At 42.5% G+C, this 25,568-nt stretch overlaps 1 protein-coding gene across 1 annotated transcript in view; it reads left to right on the top strand.

Annotated features, from left to right (window-relative positions):
* The window catches only part of LOC311229629 (plexin-A2-like), a gene marked incomplete at its 5' end in the record, with an annotated part of 168,906 nt that overhangs the window by 86,680 nt on the left and 56,658 nt on the right, over positions 1-25,568 (top strand). The window contains 2 exon segments of the mRNA XM_084315706.1: positions 16,764-16,887; positions 17,630-17,783. Coding sequence (XP_084171832.1) covers positions 16,764-16,887; positions 17,630-17,783 — 278 coding nt within the window.

Raw genomic sequence — 25,568 nt, 5'->3', positions numbered from 1 at the left:
CTGACAGCTGGCTGTGTTGTGAAATGTGCATAACGTTATGAATAAACCGCGAAGTCACGCAAAATAACGTTATACGCGAATCTGGTAGTACATTTCTTTTTATCTTCTTGATATGATAACATTACATCCGCCTTTTGCCATCAGAGAGGGGCTTCGCTCAACCAATCAGAGAGGGGTCTGCAGAAATGGGTATCGTAATCAGACTAGAGGGTTTTCCTGATCATATATCTACTCTATTCTGCGTTGTGTTTTATAGCCATAAGTCTGTTACTAAAAGCACTGTTGTTGCACAGTGGAGGAACAGGAATCAAAAGGAGAGTTTGGTTATTTCCCAGATCTGGTTTATTCAAGGTCCAAAAGTGAACAAGAATCGTCTGGTTCAGTTAAAGAATGTGCAATGATATTAGTGTACTCGGTACTATGCCACCGACCACTGATATCAGACTAATCAAAAGCAGTTAAAAGAATAATAATCTTCAATGGAGCTTCGGTTGTGGAGCCTCGTTGATTTGTTGATTTCTTTGTTGCCAGGAGACAAAGGATGGTATTCTCGTTTTAAAGAGCTTCTTCTTCGTCTGCTCCCGTTCGCCGTCCTCTTCCGTTGGGGGGTGGTGTGTGTTCTGTGTGTCTTGTGTTTTCCACACTTTTATCAATGAGTTGAAACCTCTCAGCGTGAGGTCATCAGTGACATCACACATATGGTCTCATCCAATCACCAGCCTTCACAGTTCAAATCTCAAAGGAGGTTGGACTTAGTCCAACTGCTCCGTTTTTCATTGTTTCAAATCAAAGTAATATCATTAGTCAAAAATAGACTTAATACTTTTGGTATTAAGCCTCAAGATATTCATGGTTGAATTCTGCTTAATTCCCTAAACACATACATTTTAGTTTAGTCTCAAAAGCATTTTTGTTCCAGATGAGAATCACTGTTTGTATTTATCAAGCCTAGTTTTATAGCATTTTAATCATTCCTTTTAGCTTAAGTTAATCTCTACTAACAGTTATACTTAGTTATCATTTAACATATGTCCAACTTGGTTCAACCAAGACTTGATTGTAAACTTCAATGATTCTTCTCCTATATACAACATGTTTCATATCATCCCATTCAACAGCCTTTGTACAATCCAACAGTAATATTTGCAGTTTGTTTCACACTAATGTAAGTATATTAAACCAGTTAAAATAGACCTAAGTTACTTAAAAATAGCTCATTCTTGAAACCTCCTCTCTCCAGCTGTCTGTCTCTGTGTCACATGAGACTTCAGCGAGATAAGAGTCATGTGATGTGCCCAGCTCTATTGTTCAAAATGTGGCCAACACTTTGTATGTAAATAGAGTTTGTTGACCACCTACTGTGTCTCAGTGGTCACATTCCAAATCCCCTCACCCACACACTCTATTCTGAGAACAGAGTCTTTAATTACATCATGTTCCCAGTATACTTACTGTCTCAATTATTAATCATTAACTTTTATAGACTAAAAGTGTATTGCATTAATTTTGCCCATAGTAAAGCTTACTTTAATTAACTGACTATCTATTGCAAAGTACCTATTCTCTGCACCAAAGATCTGTTTTCCTGTAACTTGAAAGAACTTTTATCACACTTTGTACTTAATCCCTTTTGGGGACAGTTTCACAGCATGTTTTAGGAGCTATATTTATCATAATATACGACATGGGCTCAACCAATCAGAGAGGGGTCTGCAGAAATGGAGCTACGAAAAGTAGAGACGCTGCCCAGATCCCCCCTCTTCCTGCTCCTCACTTTCTCCCCTCCCCTCCTGTCCATCCAAGAACTCATGAACAGCCCCCTCCTTTTCACAGACTGCTACCTCCCCCTGCTGGACATTTATTGCCACTACTCCTCCTTCACTTGCACATCATCAAGATATCTGTATTTATGTGTTTTCTCCCCTTAGTGTTAACCCTTCCACTGTATTTGTTACCCTCGGCGCTCCCGTGCTTTTGTTAAGTGTTATTCTGTCTTTTTAGTGTGTTCCCCAGTGTGTTTGGCCTTGTGTTGTCTTTAGTCCTTTACCCCAATGTGTTCAGTCTGTTCCTGTCCCAGTGTGTGTCTTGTTTGCTGATTGCCCTGCTGTGTCTCATGTGTTAATTGTTCTCCCTATATTTGCTGTGTGTTTTCTGTACCCCGGTGTCGGTTCATTGTTGCTATTCCTGTTTGATGTTCCATGCTTTGCCATTCGTCTTGCCCTCATGTTCCTTGTTCCCGTTCGTGTTCCTTGACCTTTTGTTTCTTAGTAAGTCTAGTTTTCAGTTTGTGTTACCTTCTTTGTTTTCGTGTACAGTTCGTCTCGTTTTGTTAATGTTTTATTTGTAGTGTTTTATTGTGTTCATTTCCCTACCAGCTCTGCTGTGGTTTTTAGTTCATCGTTTTATGTTTTGCCCTTTGCCAGCCATTGCTGTGCTCCCTTGTTTGTTACTGAAAGTAAAGCTCTATTTTTGAATACTTCACCCCTGGCTCCACGCCTCATTGTGCCTATTGCCTTTCTCCTCGTCCTGTTCTGCGCTTGGGTCCTCTGCCAACACTAATCCCTAACAGAGTGTAAGTAGTGTGAACAAAGTGTGCCTAACGTTGTCGCAATGTGCATGTGTGCACGTAGATTGCTTGCATTTGTGGTGTGTGTTGTGTGCGCATAGTTATGTCTGTGTGTACTGTATGTGTGTGAGTCATGGCAGACAGGTGACAGGCCGTTATTGTTCATGAGTCTGACTGCCTCAGGGAAAAAACTGTCCAGGAATCTGCTGGTCTGGGCCCTGAGGCTTTGGTACCGTTTTCTGGACGGCATCATCTTAAACAGTTTGTGGTTTGGGGTCTTTGATAATCCTGCAGGCTTTGCTGACACACCATCTGTTATATACCTGTATATCCTGGATGGGGGAAGCTCACACCCACTGATGTTCTGGGCTGTCCGCATGATCCTCTGTGGCACTTTGTGGTTGAGGGGGGAGCAGTTCCCATACCAGGCAGTGATGCATCAAGTCAGGATGCTCTCGGTTGTGCCTCTGTAGAAGGCCGTAGGATCTCAGGCCCCATGCCAAATTTATTCAGTCTCCTGAGCTGAAATCCACAAACAGGATCCTGGCATAGGTTCCTGCAGAGTCCAGGTGCTGGAGGACAAAGTGTAGCTCCATGTTGACAGCGTTGTCTAAAGACCTGTTGGCTCTGTAGGCGAACTGCAGGGGGTCCATGAGAGGGTCTGTGATAGATTTAAGGTGTATAAGCACAAGGTGCTCAGGTTGACGGGTCTGTGGTCATTTAGGGGGCTTTCTCACTCAACATCGGGGTCGAATCAGCTCCGTGCCGTCCTCATTCCGAGTTCCGTGCTGAACCCCCCCCCCCCCCCCCCCTCTCCCCCCTCTAGTTTGTGTACACACTTCAGTCTTGGTGCGCTCTGGGTTTTGTTTACGGTTTGCGTTTTGAGCTTGTAAGCTTGCCGTAGTTGATGATGTCACGCTCGAAATGTAAACACAGGAAGTGTTAACACAGAGACTGGAGACTGGATGCTGATATAAAAGCATAAAAACAAATAACCAATAAATATGAAGTTATATTTGAACCTCTGTTGTCAAGCCTTGTCAATATAACCCACCCCCCTTTTCTCACGAATGAAACTCTGTTGTAGAGTCCGCTTTTGAGCGTTTTGCAGGGTTAACGCTAAGCTAACGCTAGTTAGCTTAGCCTTTTACTAGTAACATTGCTTGCATCGATTATATTGAATGTCATTGATCTACTGGTCGACCACGGCCGACTGGTTGGGCACCACTGGTCTAATAGAAATAAATGCATTCGAACAAGAAAGTATAGTAGACAGCAATGGCTAACTCTAAGCTAATGGCTAACACTAGTTAGCTTAGCCTAACGCTAGTTAGCTTAGCCTGTTCAGAAGCTAACATTATCCCATCGCTCGTGGCAATTATATTGCATGTCATTGATCTACTGGTCGACCACGGCCGACTGGTTGGGCACCACTGGTCTAATAGAAATAAGTGCATTCGAACAATGTATAGACATAGCAATGGCAAACAAAATTGCCAGGCCTAATGCGAGCCAGGGAAGTGTTGCGCTTTGTGCTTTGTAACGTGGCTTCATGTTTTCATCCACTGAGCTGTGAGGCTCCACATGCGACGTTGTGTGTGTCACGCCCCCCGCCCCCACTAGTGCGCACCTGAGACCACCTATTTCACCGGCCCAGGTTCAGCGCCCCCGGGGACGAATCAGCGGGGGGCGGGGACGGGGGACAGCGTTCTCACTCAGACAGACACACCCTTTTCTGATGCGAGCCGGGTCTGATTCGACCCCGAACTGTGAGTGAGAAAGGGCCCTTAGTCCACTGGGCCTTGGCTTTTGGGGACAGGGATTATGGTGGATGTTTTAAAGCAGGCTGGCACGTGGCATGTCTCCAGTGAGGTGGTAAATATGTCTGTGAACACCGGAGACAGCTGGTCGGCACAATGCTTCAGGGTGGATGGAGAGACAGAGACAGTCCTGCTTTTTGGGTTTTTTGTCTCTTAAACAGTCTATTTACATCTCTCTCCAGGACGGTGAGAGGTGGTGGGGGAGGGGGGGAACTCAGAGGTGGGGGGCTGTGTGGGGGCTGAGGGGGAGGAGGTGTAGCTAGCAGACTGGAGCTGCTGATAGGTGTCATGATCGGGGTGGGGGGGATGTTGTACTGTAGAACTGTAGAACAAATCAGTTCTATTAATGGGAGGTAAAGACCCTAAGGAGGCGTGGATGCTAAACTTTTAGCTAAGATGCCACACGATTGGAAAAGGATCATATTGCCAGAGCAGACCAGGTTTGTCAAAAAAATGCTTTTTGTTTTCTAACTTTTGTTGGCTTTATAATATTTTGTACTCCCCTAACTTGGCCCCTCGGCATGCAGAGGTTCTTGTTTCCCTGGATGCTGAAAAGGTCTTCGACCAAGTCCTATGAGACTTTCTTTTTGCTGTTTTTGAAAAAAAGTTCAGTCTATGTGGGAATGGACAAGGCAAGGTTTCCCTCTTTCCCCATTTTTATTTGTCCTTGCTATTGAGCCTTTGGTCATTGCTCTGCGTTCCCTAGCGGGTTATGGAGAGGAGTTGTGGAACAGAGTGTCTTTATATGCAGATGACCTACTTTTTTATGTAACAAATCCTTATAAGTCCATCCCCAACATAATGGTTACTTTAAAACAATATAGTGAGATTTATGTCAGAAAGTGAACTGTCAATCCAATCCCAATCAATGAGACTGCCCAAAGCCTTTCATACTCACATTTGCCATTTAAAATAGCAATGGATTCATTTAAACATCTGGGTGTGGTAGTATTTGTGCAAGAGTATTGGTGGCTTGTTTAAGCACACTACGGTACCTGTGACCTTGAGAGGTGGTCCCATCCCTCATCATGTTGGCAGGCAGAATAAATGCTGTGAAAATAATATTATTATATAATAATATTCCTTATTTGGTACAAGAAGAGACCTAGAATCTCGAAAGCTTATTTGCAGCGGTCAAAACTAGATTTGTTTATCAGTTATATTACGTTTGTGCTCTCTCTTTCTGGACTAATTTTGATAAGCATGCTGAAAATTCAAGTTGAGTACAAATGGAATACAATTCATGCCATTGCAATTCTGAATGCTCTTTTGTTCTATTTTATGCCCCTGGCATTACATTATGTTAAGAATAACCCCATTGTAACAGTCTAATATCAGGAAAAACTATGGATGGCAAAAAGGCTCTGCTTGCCCCTGTTCATACCAGCCATGTATTGTCCCCCGCCATCATGGATGACTGTGTTGACATACTCATACTTTATGAGAAAGGCCTAGATAATATTAAGGCTCTTTATATACCTAGTGCCAGTAGTAGGGATGGGCATGAGTAATCGATTAATCGATTACTTGTAGCTATGAGAAGAAAAAAAAGATTTTAAAAATCGAAATGATAAATAATAATAAAAAAAAAAAAAATATGTTGCATATCTTTTCACATGTATGTGTAAGATTATAACTGTTTGTTGGTTTCCTTAAACATATATACGTGAATGAACAAAAATAAGTATATAAAAAATAAAAAATAAATCTAATATATTCCCTTTTCGAGTAATACACGATCAATTGAGTATAGCATGCGATCAATCGATCTGGATTTTTCTTTAAAATGCCCATCCCTAGCCAGTAGATGGCCTGATTGATTGATTGAAAATTGTATTAACAGATTGCAGAATGGGTACAATACAATAGAGCCCAATACACACAATTGTTAAGGGGATGCAGACAAGAGAAAGACTTTCGTCTGGTTTACATCAGGGTCCCCCATTTTCAATTCATCATAACATATATGACATACATGACATACAGATAGACAGTACTGTTACATCTAGACATTTATGACATACCAGATCGACAAATATACAGTACTGTTTGTGAGTACAAAAAGAGTCTAAAAAGAGAGTATATACATTTGAGGGGGAATAAACTGTACATTGGCCTGACGTAGCTTGTCTGGTCATATGGTCATGTTCTTCTCTTATGTAAACTATATGATCATAAAAATACTGTGCATGGGAGGGGAGTGTCTTTGACTGCAATGGGGAGAAGTTCTAAAAGGGGTAGATGTGGCCTCAATCTGTGCTTTGCATGGCCCCATTCAATCTAAGGTGCTGCATCGCCTACATTTTTCAAAAGTCAAACTCTAAAATGTTTCCAAATGTAGATCCCATCTGTGACAGATGCAATCTTTTACCAGCCTCTCTAGCACACTAATTCTGACAATGTTCAAAATTGTGCACTTATTGGAGTTTTTATAAATCTCTTTTTCATTACAAAAATAAACAGAGGAGATTGACATTTTTCATTATGGAAAGTCTGTATATTGTTTGTTCAAATAACCCAATCACCCACCTCCCGTTAACCCTATATTTGAACTTTTCATCATCCCAGTTGGGTGCATACACACCGGCCAGGACAACTGGAACAGTGTTGGGGTTCAAAGGAGGCATTCCTGTGAATCAAAATAGTAGCCCCTCTGGCCGCCTCTGACATTTTAATGATAGATGACCCAAAAGACAAAAAGACAATAAACAAAAGAAAGTAAAATAAATAAATAAAATATAACTTCCCTAACAGAACATTCCCAAAGGTCTGTGTAACCCTACTGCAGAGAATGCTTGTGTGTGTTTTTTATTATTATTATTATTATTATTTTTAACTACACAAGACTTCCTATCAGCGCTTTTAAGATAGCACTGCACTAGACTATACATTACTCTATTCCACTCAACCCCAGTCCCACATATAAATTCACATTCATAAATTGCCTCCCCTACTGCAAGGAGAGGATGGATTGGTCACTGAGAACCCGACATAGTGAAATGTGAGTCGAAGGGAATGTGTATAACCCATGGAATGTATAATAGGTTATGTATCAATATCTTCCTTTTAATAAGTAGAGTAGTAATCTCCCTTGACCAACAAAGCATATAGGTGTAAGGAAATGTAACTTTACATGTTAGTGTTATTCCTCTTCATAGACACACATCTTGGAACAATCAAAACTGTCTTTAAGGTGCTAACAGCTTCACAAAACAGCCTACATATTATATGTCTGCTTAAATACAATAGTTGGCTTGGTCGGTGCCACCAGGCTGAGGGGACTAATGCTCATAGTGATTTTTGTCAAGGTATACATCCCTAGTATACCTCTAGAGATAGAAGATATGTGACAGCCTTGCAGCGCTGGTAGCTTCATGTGTTTTATCACTCCATTCAGAACACTAAATAAATATTTCAGAAATGTTTTCAATATTTGAGAGCCAATAGGAATATTGTCATGTAAATCAGTCTCAAAGAAGAAGAAGAAGAAGAAGAAGAAGAAGAAGAAGAAGAAGAAGAAGAAGAAGAAGAAGAAGAAGAAGAAGAAGAAGAAGAAAGAAGAAGAAGAAGAAGAAGAAGAAGAAGAAGAAGAAGAAGAAGAAGAAGAAGAAGAAGAAGAAGAAGAAGAAGAAGAAGAAGAAGAAGAAGAAGAAGAAGAAGAAGAAGAAGAAGAAGAAGAAGAAGAAGAAGATGAGAAGCACGTTCAGTCACAGACACATACCCCCCCGACACTCAACTAACCGCCTCGGCCAGTCCTTCATACCAGCGGCCATCAGGCTCCACAACAGTGGGCAGGGACTGCTGCCTAACATCCAACTACTAGGAACCTAAAAGGACAATATACTACCTTATGCATACCGCACCTTATGTGAATACTGTATACTTCATCAGATCATATATTTAGCATTTTAGCATTTAGCATTTTTTTTAATTATATATTCGATTATATTTAGATTATTGGATTATTAGATTATATATTGCATACATTTAGCATTTAGATTTTAGTTTTTTCAGATTATATATTAGATTAGATTTAGATGATTGGATTAGATTATATATTGTAACTATTTATTGTAGGGCAAATATAACTGAGAGGGCATACATACCCTCATCTCACACCTTGTTGCCCATATAGAATAGAATAGAATAGAATAGAATAGAATAGAATAGAATAGAATAGAATAGAAGAATAGAATGGAATAGAAATACTTTTATTATCCAGAGGGAAATTTGACACTGCAAATCGCTCAACATTAAACATTTAGACAGAACAGGTCACGAATAAGAATAACAAAACAAATCAAATTGCCTAAGATAAGAGTAGAATAAAAATGGAATAAAATATACAGTAAATAAATACAGTAAAAATATACTGAGGTCTACAGTAGGTGTAGTATTGCACAGTGCTGTTTCAAAAGTAAGAGTCCAGGAAGATGGTAACTGTCACTCTGTGCTCAGTGATGCAGTGAGGCACAGTGATGCATTGTATAGTCTGATGGCTGTTGGAATGAAGGACTTCCTGTGCCGTTCAGTGCTGCATTTAGGTAGTGTGAGCCTAGCACTGAACATGCTCCTCCTATCAGCCAAGTCTGTGTATAGTGGGTGGGAGGGGTTTTCCCTGATGGCCTGGAGCTTAGCAAGGCTCCTCCTCTCCGCCACCCTCGCTAGGGAGTCCAGCTCCACCCCAACCACGCTACTGGCCTTCCTGACCAGCTTATCCAGCCTGTTTGTGTCCCCTGCTCTCAGTCCGCTGCCCCAGCAGGTCACAGCGTACAAGAAGGCGCCCGCCACCACCGACTCATAGAACATCCTCAACATCCTTGTACAGACATTGAAGGATCTCAGCCTTCTGAGGAAGTAGAGTCAGCTCTGGCCCTTCTTGTACAGTACCTCTGCATGTTTTGACCCGTTCAGTTTGTTGTCGATGTGCACACCGAGGTATTTGTACACCTCAACCATGTCCACATCGACACCCCTGATGGAAACGGGGGTCACAGGTGCACTCCTCCTCCTCCCCAGCTCCACCACCAGTTCCCTGGTCTTCGTCACATTTAGCTGCAGGTGGTTTTTATTGCACCATGTGACGAAGTCCACTACCAGTTCCCAGTATTCCCTCTCGTCACCGTCCTTTATACATCCCACTATCGCAGTCATCAGAAAACTTCTGAAGGTGGCACGACTCGATGACCGATAGTGGAAGTTGTTGGTGTAGACGGTGAAGAGGAAGGGAGAGAGGACTGTCCCCTGCGGGGCCCCGGTGTTGCTGACCAGTCTGTCTGACACACAGCTCAGTAGGTGCACGTCAGTGGCGGCTGCTGAAATTATTTTTTGGTGAAGCACAAATTATTATATTATATTATATTTATAAAACATCCCCCAATGTGTGTGTCAGTAGTGGCTGGTGAGTTCAAAAATTGGGGAGGATGGGAGATAATAAAGAAGTACAGACACAGTGTGGTTATGAAGACAGCAGACAGACACTACAGTTAAAGACAACAGGCACTAGTAATAAATACCTTGGAGTAACTCTTGACACACACCTCACTTACACACATCACAACAATAGCTTAGTCAAGAAGGCAAATAAAAAACTATTTGTTTACAGCAAGATCAGACCATTTCTCATCCTCACTGTTTCAAACACATCTGTGTCCCCGCACAGCGGTTTGTGCCAGATGTCTGCATTTTCATTTTCCATAGTTGTATAGTGATGAAAGCACTAACTATAATCATAGTGAGATACTGGTGAGAGTACTAACTTACACACAGTTCTCATATCCCTCCTAGTGACACACAGTCCTCATATCCCTCCTAGTTACACACACACACACAATCCTCATATCCCTCCTAGTTACACAGTCCTCATATCCCTCCTAGTTACACACAGTCCTCATATCCCTCCTAGTTACACACAGTCCTCATATCCCTCCTAGTTACACACAGTCCTCATATCCCTCCTAGTTACACAGCACTGTATCTCTCTCAACCAAAGCTCTACTAGTACAACCAGCTGATATAGATGATGTCTGCTCTACAGTAACTAACTCAAGAATCAAGAGGTTTATTTGTCACATACATACCAGGGCATACAGTGAAATGCGGGACACATACACAGTTGCGAGAGTGAGAGCAGCACATCACCAGTTATCAAGTGTATACTTCATAGACAGTCACTTTAGCTACCGGTTGTGCGGCTAGCTAACGTTAGATCGAGAGGAGAGACTTATTTTGCACTTACCTATAAACGCATGATGACACATCCCCTCCACGAAATCCACTTGAGTCCAATAGGCCCTCGTTCATTAGATCCAAAGCATCAATTGCTTTTCCTCGACTCTAACGCTAGTTTAGCAGCTAATGGCTAATGGCTAAACAGCTAATTTTGTAAACAAAGCAGAACGAGCCCTGCATTCATTCACATGTAAATCTAACTCCTCCCCCGCGAGGACAGCTGAGCCGTGAGACAAAGTCTCTAAACAGGATGACTTTACACAAAGTAATCTTACCTTTATAGATACTAAAACTGTTCGCTTTTATAATAAACATGTTCTTAAAAACTCAAATTCATTCAACATAAAAAAAAAAAAAAAGAGGAAAAAATAAAAGAAAGTCTCAGGCAGTTTGCCGACGGCCGAGTTCTGGTCGATATCACTGTGCATCTCTGATTGGATCTTAAGTTTGTGTGGCACGGCGTGAACGCCAATCAATCAAGTGCGCTAAACCTCACTACCCGCCTTTTTTAAACTCAAATACACTATTTTGATTGGATAATTATATTCTTAAGCCCAACCCGTGCAACTATTTTTGCAGTGAGTGATTGACACCTGGCCATTATACTGTTATGGGATCAGGCCTGGTCAGAGAGCTCAGAGCTGTCACTTGGACATTTTTGAAGAAAAAAAAAATTCACTGGCATTGTTTTTTTCATAGAGGAAAACATTTCTAATAAAAAGAAAATGTATAATAATAATTTAAAAAAATATATATATGTATGTATATTAATAATAATATTACTTTTTTTCTTCTGCTGTATATTACTAGTGAAGCACTAGCCTCACTAGTTGTCATGCAATAACCTCCACTGGTGCACGTACTGTGGGCTGCCCGTCAGATAGTCAACAACCCAGGACACCAGGGGGGCCTCTACCTGCATTGCCTCCAACTTCTCACCCAGCAGCCCAGGCCTTATGGTATCAAAAGCACTGGAGAAGTCAAAGAACATGACTCTCACAGTGCTCCCCGGCTTGTCTAGGTGAGTGTAGGCTCGGTTCAGGAGGTAGATGACAGCATCCTCTACCCCCAGTCGGGGCTGGTAGGCGAACTGGAGTGGGTCTAGGTGGGGTTTGATCACCGGGCGGAGTTGCTCCAGGACTAACCTCTCCATGGTCTTCATTATATGAGAGGTTAGAGCCACCGGCCAGTAGTCCTTGGACGTGCTGGGACGCGGGCACTTAGGGACAGGGACCACACAGAAGGTTTTCCACAGTGTCGGGACTCTCTGCAGCCTCAGGCTCATATTGAATATGAGCTGGAGCACATCACACAGGCACAGGTTTTGAGTACATTTGGGCTCACCCCATCAGGACTCGCAGCCTTGCCTGCGTGTAACTTGCTCAGCTGTGTACTCACCTGGTCTGCAGAGAGCCACACTGTGGGGGTCTCAGGTGTTGCAAATCATGCACATGTCCAGAGTTAATTATGTTAATTATATTGATTTGTTATATTGTTTACACTGCTTTTTACTACCTGTACCTCCCCTCCCCCTCCCCATGCTGCCTATGATGCCTACATTTCCCCAAGGGGATCAATAAAGGAATATCTTATCTTATCTTTGGTTTTGAATCTATGTGTATATAGTAAACATGGTAGGCTATTCACTCTTTATGTACAGAGGAAACGTTTGTTAAAATGGAAGTACATGTTATATAATGTATAGTCACTGTGTTGTCACTGCCAGTAATAGATAACATTTGTGAAGATAATAAAAAAAAATTAAAAGAAGTCCCACCAAGAGAAAGTGTCAATAATAAGAGAGAAGCCTCTTTTGTTTGAAGTAGAATGCTTTATTCTGTTCTATGAATAGTTTTTGGCAAGTGTGTTTTGGCATGGGGTTATGAATGGAGTGATAACACACAGATAGCTACCACCACTGCAAGGCTATCACATATTTTCTAACACTAGGGGTTCAAGGTTCATAGTTCTGTATGCATTTTTTTAATAACTCTTATTATTCGGGATAATATACCACAAAACGTAACGTTATTGACAAATATTGAAACACAGTTAGTTTCTCTTCCCTATTGTTAGCATGCAGCAACAATTAGATCTGGAATTTGTTTCAAAACGGTTGCACCGTGGTGAAAATAAAAAAGTACAGTAGATTACAGTAGATTTCATTATCTGTTCATATGCACGCCTGGTGATACTAAATCCAAATTGAACTCTGCCATTTGAAAGATAATATATATATATATATATATATATATATATATATATATATATATATATATATATATATATATATATATATATATATATATATATATATATATATATATATATATATAAATGTGCGAATTGGCTATAATAAGGTAATTTATAAGCCTGCTATTCTATGGGGTTATACCATGTCAAAAATCACTGTGAGAATTAGTCCTCGCAGATGGTACCGGTGACCCCTATTTTGTCTCATGGACTATAAGAGTGGAGAAAAAATAAAGGGAGGGGGGTGGGGGTTATTCACTGGCTCGACAAAAAGTTACTTGGGGGGGTGAACATGACCTATAAAGCACACAATGTCCCAATGAATAATGTACAACAGGCCATGTATAGCTCTCCCCATAATAATTTGTACAGTAATCATTTAACTGCCAAAATGTAGAATGCAATATGAATAACGTATACATTATTGTAATTCACTATAGATCCTGTATAATTTTACTCTACTAGAGCTCCCAGTGTGTACACCCACATCAATATACTTTACTTGTTAGTGTAACTCCTTCACGGATTAACCTACAAATCACTTGTCCGCCTGAAATGAACAAAAATGGGAAGGAAGAGGGGGGAAGTGACAAGCTAAACTGTGACTTTCAGTTTCAAAGTCTATTAAAACAGGCAACTGATCAGTCATGAGAGAGAGAAGAAAAAAGAAAAAAACGTTTGAGTTTAGGATGGAGGTATAGTGTCCTCTGTTCTTAATCTGAGACTGTGGTTTGGATTTTGTCCAATAACTATGAAGGTCACTTTGAAGTCTGCCAACAGCCGCTCGGTGCTCGTCCAGCATGGTAGCTATGGTGGCCATGTTAGGAGAGCTAGCCGCTACCTCGTCCTTCTTGCCATCGTCTTTCTTTGTTGTTAGCCTCGTCGTTTTGTTGGAAGATGACATGTTTCGGTCAAAAACAGTGTTGCAAAGAGTTCATAAATCAGTTAGCGCACCTAAACGGTGGGCAAAAAGTAGAAAATTACTTAACATTTTTGAGAGCTCGGAGTGGACTGTCTACTCCAGTGCTTCTCAAACTTTTTCTGTCAGGTCCCCCTTTGGCGGACAAAAATATTTTGGGCCCCCCCCCCTCGCCCCAACAAAATATGAAATCAATATGAAATGGGCCATGTTTAAATGTATTGAAATAACACCAATATCGTGACCTTTCAAATTGGCCCTATATTTTGTTTTCAGAGCTGTCATGGATGAAAAGCCAGCTTCACACAGATATGTGGTGCTGAATGGTATCAACACCTTAACTGCTGCATCATGAGATACTTGGTGGGCCATGAGATGAGATACTTGGTACTCAGCACCACACTCTGAAACTAGCTCTCTAGGTGGTATCAGATGAGATTTCAAAGAGTTCTTCCAAGAGTTTGGATGGAGATGTGTCAGGAAGCTTTGTCTCAATGTTGTCTGTAAAGTTTTTTTTTTATCCAGAGTAACTTGGTGATTCTTTTCTGTGTTTTATAAAATAATAATTTTCAGATTTTGAGAAATGGTATTTTCATGGAGAACAGTGCAGCTGCAACAGATAGCACTTTAGTGATAATTTTCTGTAAGAAAAAAAATAAAAAAAATAAAACGTTTTTTTTTTTATTAATTTTTTTTATAAATCTCAAGGCCCCCCCTGTGATGCCTCTGCGCCCCCCCTGGGGGGCGCGCCCCCCACTTTGAGAAACACTGGTCTACTCCATGCCTACACTCCACTGGAGTTACATTTTTACTCCACTGGGGTTACATTTTTAAAACACTATCATATGTTTTCGAAACGGTAATTCAACCAGATCCTACGATAGCTATTTTTGGTACTGTATAGTGGGAGAAAACAATGATAATCTCTCAGTAACTAAACTCCACATAACAAAATCTGTCACGTTGCTTGCTAGCACAGAAATGGACCCTTCTTCATTGGAAGTCTACTCAACCACGAGTCCATTTATGGACTATATTAGAGCTAGACTTGACCCCCCGTCTCCCTAAATGTGTTACAAGAATGTGTTACATTTATTGGTAACACTTTATAATAACACTCAGTTATAATACCTTTATAAGGTATTTGTAGATAATGAACTAATCATGAACAAATCATTTATATACATTCGTAATTTATTATTAAATCATTTATAACTATATTTGTATAACATTTACAAATTAGTTCTACATTATTTATGACTCATTATCAACACTATTTGTACTTGATTTGTTCATCATTAAATAATCTTCTTTAATGTGTAGTAACACATTTGTAGATGCTTTGAAAAATGGATATGAAAAAACTACTATACTGTACCTCCATTTTATTTGTTCATGTTCAACAAATGATTTGTTAAGACATTCATAAAACATCTATAAATCATTTGCAGATGCTATTGTGTGCCCTAATCTAAAGTGAAGCCTATTCATCAGTAACAAATGTCTAATAGTTTGTTTATTTGTGGACTTTTATGAATACACACAAAGCAATTACCAGACTTGTCTTTTCATGTTTAACAAATGATTTGTCAAGACATTCATAAAACATCTATAAATCATTTGCAGATGCTATTGTGTGCCCTAATCTGAAGTGAAGCCTATTCATCATTAACAAATGTCTAATACAGTTAATTATTTGTTTACTTTTTCATCACCTGTTACAAATGTTGTAGACAACTTTCGGATACACCCTTCTTTGTGACATCAAACAGTGACAGAATTAGGACTATAGATAAATGCATACTCTGTCAATACCTGGCCAGGGTACTCCTGGGTCCTTTTGCCCCCCCTCGTTACACTATAATGTTATGCACATGTATTTTATATGTTAATACAATTGCATTTATCTATAGTCCTAATTCTGTCACTGTTTGATGTCACAAAGAAGGGTGTATCCGAAAGTTGTCTACAACATTTGTAACAGGTGATGAAAAAGTAAACAAATAATTAACTGTATTAGACATTTGTTAATGATGAATAGGCTTCACTTCAGATTAGGGCACACAATAGCATCTGCAAATGATTTATAGATGTTTTATGAATGTCTTAACAAATCATTTGTTAAACATGAAAAGACAAGTCTGGTAATTGCTTCATGTGTATTCATAAAAGTCCACAAATAAACAAACTATTAGACATTTGTTAATGATAAATAGGCGTCACTTTAGATTAGGGCACACAATAGCATATGTAAATGATTTATAGATGTTTTATGAATGTCTTAACAAATCATTTATTGAACATGAACAAATAAATGGAGGTACAGTATACTAGTTTTTTCATATCCATTTTTCAAAGCACTAGACATTAAACAACATTATTTAATGATGAACAAATCAAGTACAAACAACGTTGATAATGAGTTATAAATAATGTAGAACTAATTTGTAAATGTTACACAAATATAGTTATACATGAATTAATAATAATTTATGAATGTATATAAATGATTTGTTCATGATTAGTTCATTATCTACAAATACCTTATAAAGGTCTTTTAACTGAGTGTTATTATAAAGTGTTACCCATTTATTTAATGTAAGAATCCATGCCTACACATATGCTACAAAATATAAACAAACATTACAAGAATGTTTGTTTATATTTGTAGCATATCACAGGGACATTTGCATTGGGGCTTTATTTTAAGCAGCTGCCTGTTTGCTAATAATGTTTATGTATGTTTTTTTCTTTTTCTTTTTATATTGTAATGTGGCTATTGTTTCTATTCCAAAAACTAAAAGCAAATACAAATATGTAATTATTGTAATTATGTATACGGAAAATGACAGAGCAACTGTAAAATGGTTTTAACTTAACAATACAGTGCTAATATTCTTTTAATTAACTAGCGATATATACATTTGTCTAGGTACATGGTTAGTCTTAACAGTTGTAACCTCTTGCTCTCCAGTTGCTCCAGGAGGGACCGCTGTGAAAGGGCGGACGAGGCCTTCCGCTTCGCCACTGATATCGACCGTTGTGTGAAGGTTATCGCTCACCCCGACAGCATTGCTGTGTCAGCACACAGTGTGCCTGTGAGTCCACTTCTCATTCCACTATGTTGTCATTCCACTCACAATGCTGTTTTTATAAGCAATCACTGTAAGTAGACGTATACTGCTACCGGTACATCGCTGCTGTCAGGCAAAAAAACACTTATTTCCAATTTTGGTTATTTTCATGTTCTTTTACTTGAATCAAACCCTTCCATGATTCACTCATTCATTCCATGTCTTGAGCATGTTGCATGGCCCCAGGGCAAATTAAACCCATTTAGAACCCAATATATAACATAAGAAATACATCCCAAAATGTCGTTATTTTTCTATTAATTCTTGAGAAGCTAGTCTGACTCACGGGATATAGACTACGGGTATAAGCATGACATTGTCCGACTATTTCAGTCAGAATTCTCCTCCCCTTCCGCTCTCTGTGACACTATTTTGCAAGGGCACCGGCGTCGCTGCATCCTGGGATTAGCTGCTGTCAGGCAAGAAAAGGATGATTGTGATTGGTTTAAAGAAATACAAACAAGCCAGAGCATTCCCCCCCCCTATACCGGATTGATAATAGGTTCAGCCAGACCTCTTTCCAGTGCTGGCACGTTGCTAATGCAGTGTAACGTAGTGTGGAGAGAGGTATGGCTACGCGAATCTCTCTCCAAGCTTACCCTTTTGACTTTTGGAGATACAAGGTTTTTGTCCTGACTGCAACAGGCGGCACAGTGCATGAGAATTGACTGTCGATTTTTCTGTCCATGTCTCTCCTCTCCTGTAGCTGCTGCTGGAGGTAAACAACGTGCCAGACCTTTCGGCAGGGATCACCTGCTCCTTTGGCCAGCAGGCCCAGGTGGACGGCCACGTCAAAGGGAACAGGGTGATGTGTTTGTCCCCAGACAGCAAGGACGTCCCGCAGATACCAGAGGGACAAGGTGAGCACAGACAGCAGGGATCAACAGGGGATCAACAGAAAATTGCACATGATGTCTCTTTTTACAAACGTTTTATCAATGTGTTGAATGTTCCTCATTCTTTCTTTCTCCTTTCACTGATTCCATCATTCTCAAGTTCAAGTTCTTTAATAGTTGTCATACAGAAGTACAGAATACTTTCATACAAAATGCTTCTTACTGTTACGCTCCAGAGACTGTGCTAGACAAGATAGTATCAAATAACATAATAACATAATATAGCATGAATTTAGAAGAAGAAAATGAGGTCACAGTGTTCGGTATAGACATATGTACAATGTTCTGAGTTACCATATAATATACAATACACAATACTATGCAGTGTACTAATGTACAGTACTATCTAGTGCAAAGCAGAAATGGGATGAGGTACAATTTTAGGTACAATTTACAGTAAGGTGTACGAGTTGTAGTGCAATCCTTCATCCATAAATATAAAGTGTGGGGAGTGGGTGCTACAGTGTGTTTGTTTAAAGTGGGTGTGTGCTATAAGTGCGTGGAGTGGGTGCTACAGTGTGTTTGTTTAAAGTGAGTGTGTGCGTGTGGATGTGTGTGCTATGTGCGTTTGGTGGTTGTTGTTGTGTAGTGTTCATTCATTGTTCGTTTAGCAGCCTGATGGCCTGGGGATAGAAGCTTCTTCTGAGTCTTTCTGTGCTCGCCTTGAGACTCCTGTATCGCTTGCCTGACCGCAGCAGTTCAAAGAGGCAGTTGTTCGGGTGACTGGAGTCTTTAATGATTCTCTTAGCCTTGCCCTTGCAACGCTTGTAGTAAATGTTCTGGAGGGTGGGGAGCCCCCCTCCAATTGTGCGTTCGGCTGAACGTGTCACTCTTTGTAGTCTGCTTTGGTCTTGTGCAGTGCTATTCCCAAACCAGGAGGTGATGTTGCCGGTCAAGATGCTCTCTATTGTACATGAGTAGAAGTTCTTAAGGATCTTCTGGCTGACTTGGAACTTCCTTAGGCGCCTGAGGAAGTAGAGGCGTTGTCGTGCCTTCTTCACAACACTGTTAATGTGTGTGGTCCATGTCAAGTCCTCGGATATGTAGGCTCCGAGGTACTTAAAGCTGTTGACTCTCTCAACCGGTGCCCCGTCGATGCTGAGGGGGCTGTAGTCCTTGACCCCCGACCTCCTGAAGTCCACAATCATCTCCTTTGTTTTGCTGACGTTCAGGGAGAGGCTGTTTTCCTGGCACCATCCCGCCAGGACCTTGACCTCTTCCAGGTAGGCCCTCTCGTCGTTGGCAGAGATCAGGCCCACCACCACTGTGTCGTCAGCAAATTTGACGATTGTATTGCTACTCCGCTGAGCCACACAGTTGAGGGTTCATCCTCCATTCTCTCTCTCTCTTTATCTCTCGCTCCCTGTCACTCTAGGATATATTAATTCATCAGATTTTTATTTAATGTTGTGATTGTCAGCTGTGTTTTTTGTAAGATTGCCTTTTTTCTTTGCCTTATGCCAATTCCGCCCTGGTTGTTGCTCTGCCCTACTGTCGGTCTGGGGAGGGTGTAGAGTAGACTACCACATGCTGCCCTACTGTCGGTCTGGGGAGGGTGTAGACTACCACATGCTGGTAGTCCCTGCCTGCTTCAAGATGTCTACCATCATCCCTGTGCCGAAGAAACCCTCCCCAGCATGTCCAAATGACTACAGACCGGTGGCACTCACCTCTGTGGTCATGAAATGTTTCGAGAGGCTGGTCAAGGACCACATTTGTGCCTCCCTCCCCAGTGATATGGACCCTATGCAATTTGCATACAGGACAAACAAGTCCACCGACGACGCGGTCTCCCAGGTACTGCACAGCACCCTCTCGCACCTTGACCGTCAGAAGGGGGGCTATGTGAGACTGTTGTTCATTGACTACAGCTCAGCGTTCAACACCATAGTCCCCACCAGACTGGTGGACAAGCTGATCGAGCTAGGTCTGAGCTCCGCCCTGAGCGCCTGGGTACTGGACTTTCTGAGCGAAAGACCCCAGGCGGTCAGGGTGGGGGGTCAGACCTCCAACACCATCACCCTGAGCATCGGGTCCCCCCAGGGCTGTGTTCTGAGCCCCCTGCTGTACTCACTCTACACACACGACTGTGTGGCCAAGTTCAGCTCCAACTCCATAGTGAAGTTCGCAGATGACACGGTGGTGGTGGGGCTGATCTCGGACAACGACGAGAAGGCCTACCGGGAGGAGGTTGAGGTACTGGAACGCTGGTGCCAGGACAACAGCCTGCTCCTGAACATTGGTAAAACCAAGGAGCTGATCGTGGATTATAGGAGAGGACAGCAGGAGACGCACACACCACTGATGATTAACGGGGCTACCGTGGACAGGGTGAGCAGCTTCAAGTACCTGGGGGTCCACATCTCAGAGGACCTGACATGGTCAACACACATAGACACAGTAGTAAAGAAGGCGAAACAGCGTCTCTACCACCTGAGACAGTTAAGGAAGTTCAGAGTATCGGGAAAGATACTCCAGTCCTTCTACTCAGGAGCTGTAGAGAGCATCCTGACCGGAAACATCACTGCCTGGTATGGAAACAGCACGGCACAGGACAAGAAGGCCCTACAGAGAGTGGTGCGCTCAGCCGAGCGTACCACGGGTATTGCACTACCCCCCCTGCAGGTTCTATACAACAAGAGGTGCAAATCCAGAGCCTACAGGATAATGAAAGACCCTCACCACCCCAATAACAGCCTGTTTCAGCTGCTGAGGTCAGGCAGACGCCTGCGAACCCCAGCTACTAGGACAGAGCGGCTTAGGCTCAGCTTCTTCCCCCAGGCCATCAGAGCCATGAACAATGAACATTGAGTGCTCAGAACATTGAACTGTCCACACACAAGCACACATGAACACACACACGACACGCACACTGTGCACGCTCACACACGAGCAGCCACTTAACACTTTAACATGAGCGGGCACACACTCAGCAGCAACTCCAGACAGAAGTGGAGGGTAGCGAAAACGTAAAACAGCAGTCCCATTGCGACTTCTATTTGTTAACGGGCTCGGAGAGGAAACATCCAGCCTTCGGAGCCACGACCATCCACACAGTACTTACTGCAAATCCGGAACGAAAGAAATTACCCCCGGCAGGCAAGTGTAATAAGAGATCAATGTTTTTATTATATCTGCTCATGTCGGGTGACATTCATCAGAACCCTGGTCCCGTAATGACACGGAACCAGAGACTACAGTCAAATCTGCTGACCCAAGAAGCAGCAGCCAGCACAACAGATCAACGGCTACCCACACATACTGCGGCTAACGACATGATCAACGGCAACATTCCTCCTCTGCCACCTCTGCAAAAGAACCCACGAGAGGCCACAGCGAGAGGGAAGGAACCGGGGTTCACAACCGAGGCGCCCAGCACGTCGCAGGGACAAAACAGCGAGGCATCGCTCCTCACACCGGCGCCGGAGATCAACAGCATCCACGCAATTGACGCTTCAGCCAGCAGTTGCACCAGCCGACCAGCAAGCGGCGACATACCCTCACAGAAGCCCCAGCGGACTCGGCGAGTGGCTAAAGGGAGAGCGGCGCGGGACATCAATGTCACCAAGGACCCGACGGTTAGCTTGGCTGGCCCCGCCAAGGCCGCCATGCCAGCTAGTCTACCCGGGCCGCGTGAATATTAAAGGCAACCAACTTGTGTTCAGCTTTTCGTTCAGCGTTTCTCTGATTGGCCACACGGCCAATCAATCAATGCACTAGCACACGCCCTCGCACAAAGAGAGACGCGGCAAAAGCGCTGGTCGAACCAGCGGTGTTCTGTTGTGTGACTGTACTAAACACTTCCACCACATGACCGACATTTGACATACAGTACACCTCCTATCTATGTTGGGATTATGTTTGGTCATGACAAAACAATAAAAATCGCTACTGTTAGTAAGCTGCCACCACCCACTTCAATGACAGAGCTCTCAGCCATAATTTAAGACATAGTTTATGCATTCGCAAAATATGAGAGCTCTGTCATTGAAGGGCTTCGTTCTACAACGGAGGAACGGCTGCTGCTGCTGGAGCTGGGCCGAGTAGAGCCGGCGGCGGTGCACGGAAGCCGGCGACAAACCACCGCATCGCCCCGCTGACGTTAAAAACGCGAAATAACGTTACTGATGTACAGTGACACCCAGAGTTTCTAGTTACAGTAGTGACGCGTGACTCGAGATAGTCCTAACACTGTAACAGTGTTTATTATTAAGAGTCAGATAGTCCTAACAGTGTTTATAGTCCTAACACAGTGTTTATTAGTAAGAGTCAGATAGTCCTAACACTAGTGTTTATTATTAAGAGTCAGATAGTCGTAACAGTGTTTATTATTGCGAGTCCTAACAGTGTTTATTATTTCATAACTGTATGGGCTTTGTTTATACATGTACAGTGACGAGTGAATCTACCGTTGGTTGTTAAAAACGCGAAACATAATAATCAGTCAGCAGCGCTCCACTGCTACCGCAGCCCAACACAACAGTGTTTATTATTTCATAACTGTATGGGCTTTGTTTATACATGTACAGTGACGAGTGAATCTACCGTTGGTTGTTAAAAACGCGAAACATAATAATCAGTCAGCAGCGCTCCACTGCTACCGCAGCCCAACACAACAGTGTTTATTATTTCATAACTGTATGGGCTTTGTTTATACATGTACAGTGACGAGTGAATCTACCGTTGGTTGTTAAAAACGCGAAACATAATAATCAGTCAGCAGCGCTCCACTGCTACCGCAGCCCAACACAAGTGCGTTGGAACAGCAGCCCAAAGTTGGTTGCCCGCGCTGCCGCGCTTGCTCTTTGGATTTCATTTGGGACGTGGGACGGCTGCGCTTGCCTGCGCGTGGGGGCGGGGGGGCGCGGCCAATCAGAGAAAAGCCGAACACAAGTTGGTTGCCTTTAATATTCACGCACCCGGGCCGAGGCCAGGACAAAAGGCACCCCCCCTCCCCCACAATGGAGTACAATCAGACATATCTGTAATCAACCAGCCCCCCCCCCCCACATCGCGGGCTTTCACACAGAGGAATACAGACTCCAGCAAAGGACAAAGCATCACCCCCTCCCCCCCTCCCCACCCACGGCACAAACAGCAACAACGCCCCCCCTCCCCCCACCACAGGACAGGACACAATTGAACAGAGTTACCTCAACTGTGACGACGTCAATCTTATTACAAGCAAAAATGGACTTCACATATTTCATCTAAATACAAATAGCCTGAGACCTAAACTGGCTGAAATCAAACAGTTGTTTTTAAACGGTAAGGCTAACATATTGTGTTTCACAGAAACAAAATTAGACTCATCTGTACAGGATCCAGAGATTGAAATTGAAAACGACTCAATAGTCAGGAGGGATAGGAACCAGTATGGAGGTGGCGTCTGTGTGTATATACACAAGGATACCAAATACATCAACCGTACTGACCTTAACCATGATGAAATTGAAACTGTTTGGATTGAAATCTTATTAGACAGGGCGAAACCAGTACTAGTAGGCACAATCTATAGACCACCAGAACAGAGTGGCTTTTATGACACACTTGATGGGTGTTTAGCTGGGGTGGAGGGGGTAGAAAAAATTCTTATTGGGGACTGGAACACGGATATGCTGCGTAAATCAGCACCCGTCTTCAAGGCCTTCAGTAGATTTTCTGACCTGCACGGTTTCAGCCAGCTAATCACACAACCCACAAGGGTATGCGATTCGACACAAACCACCATTGACCTCATTTTGACCTCTGACAAGTCCATGATCTCCAGTAAAGGGGTGATAGCATGCGGGTTAAGTGATCATTATATGATTTTCTGTACCCGCAAAAAGCTAAAACAGAAGGCCGGCTGTCACAAAACAGTCACATCTAGAGACCTCAAAACTTACTCTAGAGAGGCCTTTAACCTAGAACTGGGGAGCTTGGACTGGTCAGATGAGCTCAGTGGTACACAGGTTGAAGAAACATGGCTTGGATTCAAAACCAAATTCACAGCAATACTCAACAACATGGCACCGATAAGAACCACCAGGGTTAAAAATCGCGCTGAGGCATGGATGCACACTGAAATACTGGCCGCTATGAAAACCAGAGACAAAAAATGCTCTGAACTTCATAAAAGTCAGACAAAGCTTTCCAAAAGCTCAAACAGTGAACTCCAAGCCCACGTGGTTGAACTAAAAATCCAAAGAAACAGACTAAGAAATGACGTAAACACCATGATCAGAACCGCAAAAAGAAATTTCATCAACGACAAAACTGAGGAAAACAAAAACAAACCCCGCGAACTTTGGAAATTACTCAATAATCAACTAGGCTGCAGTAAAAAACTTAAAACCAGATTCTCAAACATAAACATAAAGACGGACAACACGCTCATCACAGACAAGCTGGATGTAGCCAATTACTTAAACATCTTCTTCACAAACATAGCCACAACACTGGTAAACAAACTACCCTCCCACTCAGGGCATTATGGGGTAGAACACATAGTAGCATACTACAAAAACCTAGGGGTCCACAAAGACGACTTCAAACTTGAAATGGTAACAACCGATGAGGTACTCAAAAAACTGAGCGCCCTCCAACCTAACAAGGCCACTGGCCATGACAACATCCCCTCCAAATTCCTCAGAGACGCAGCAGCCGCCATCACCCCAGTCATCACACACATAATAAACCTCTCTATAAGACAGGGGCACGTCCCCAAGGACTTCAAAATTGCGAGAGTGACCCCTCTACACAAAAAGGGCAGCAAATTAGACCCAGGCAACTACCGCCCTGTTTCTATTCTTACCTCCATCTCGAAAGTCATGGAGAAAATAGTCTACGAACAGGTCGAAAAGTACCTGGCGGAAAAAAACCTAATCTACGAATTCCAATCTGGCTTCAGAACGTCCCACTCCACTGACACATGCCTCCTCTATTTGAACGACCACATCAAACAAGAGGTGGACGCTGGCAAATACTGCGGCATGGTCATGCTGGACCTACAAAAGGCCTTCGACACTGTCAATCACTCCATTCTAATTGACAAGCTAAAAGCAATTGGTTTTGATAGCCTATCAGTGAGCTGGATGCAATCCTACCTGGAGGGGAGAGAACAGATGGTAGAGGTAAACGGTACTCTATCCCCCCCCCCTCACAGTGAGCTGTGGTGTTCCACAAGGAAGCATACTAGGACCGCTACTCTTCCTAATTTATGCAAATGACATGTCGTCAGCCTGTGACTGCAACTTGTTCCTGTTTGCGGACGACTCAGCCCTGCTGGTCTCTGACAAGAACAAATTGCAGGTTGAAAAAACCCTCAGCACGGAACTAGGCAAAATCTGCATATGGCTCGCTGATAACAAACTATCATTACACATGGGCAAAACAGAGTCCATTCTCTTCGGTTCAAATAACAAACTCAGCAAGACCGACGGATTCTCAGTTACAGTGGGTGACAATATTGTCACAAGGAAAGACGAAATTACCTACCTGGGTTCCATCCTAGAGAGGCAAATCTTTCCTGTGACAAAATGGCATCCAATGTAATAAAAAAAGTCAACCAACGAACTAGATTCTTGTACCGGATCTCCTCTCTGGTAAACAAGAATACCCTGAAGACTCTGGCAGGAGCACTCATTCAAGGGTACTATGACTATGCGTGCACCTCATGGTACCAAAGCACCTCAAAGGCGCTTAAAACAAAATTACAAACATCACAAAACAAACTGGTCAGACTACTACTTGACCTGAACCCCAGAA

The sequence above is a fragment of the Notolepis coatsorum genome (assembly GCF_963971535.1).
Source record: "Notolepis coatsorum genome assembly, chromosome: 6".
NCBI lineage: Eukaryota > Metazoa > Chordata > Actinopteri > Aulopiformes > Paralepididae > Notolepis > Notolepis coatsorum.
The sequence above is the reverse complement of the archived record's forward strand: the minus strand, read 5'-3'. Positions and strand labels throughout refer to the sequence as shown.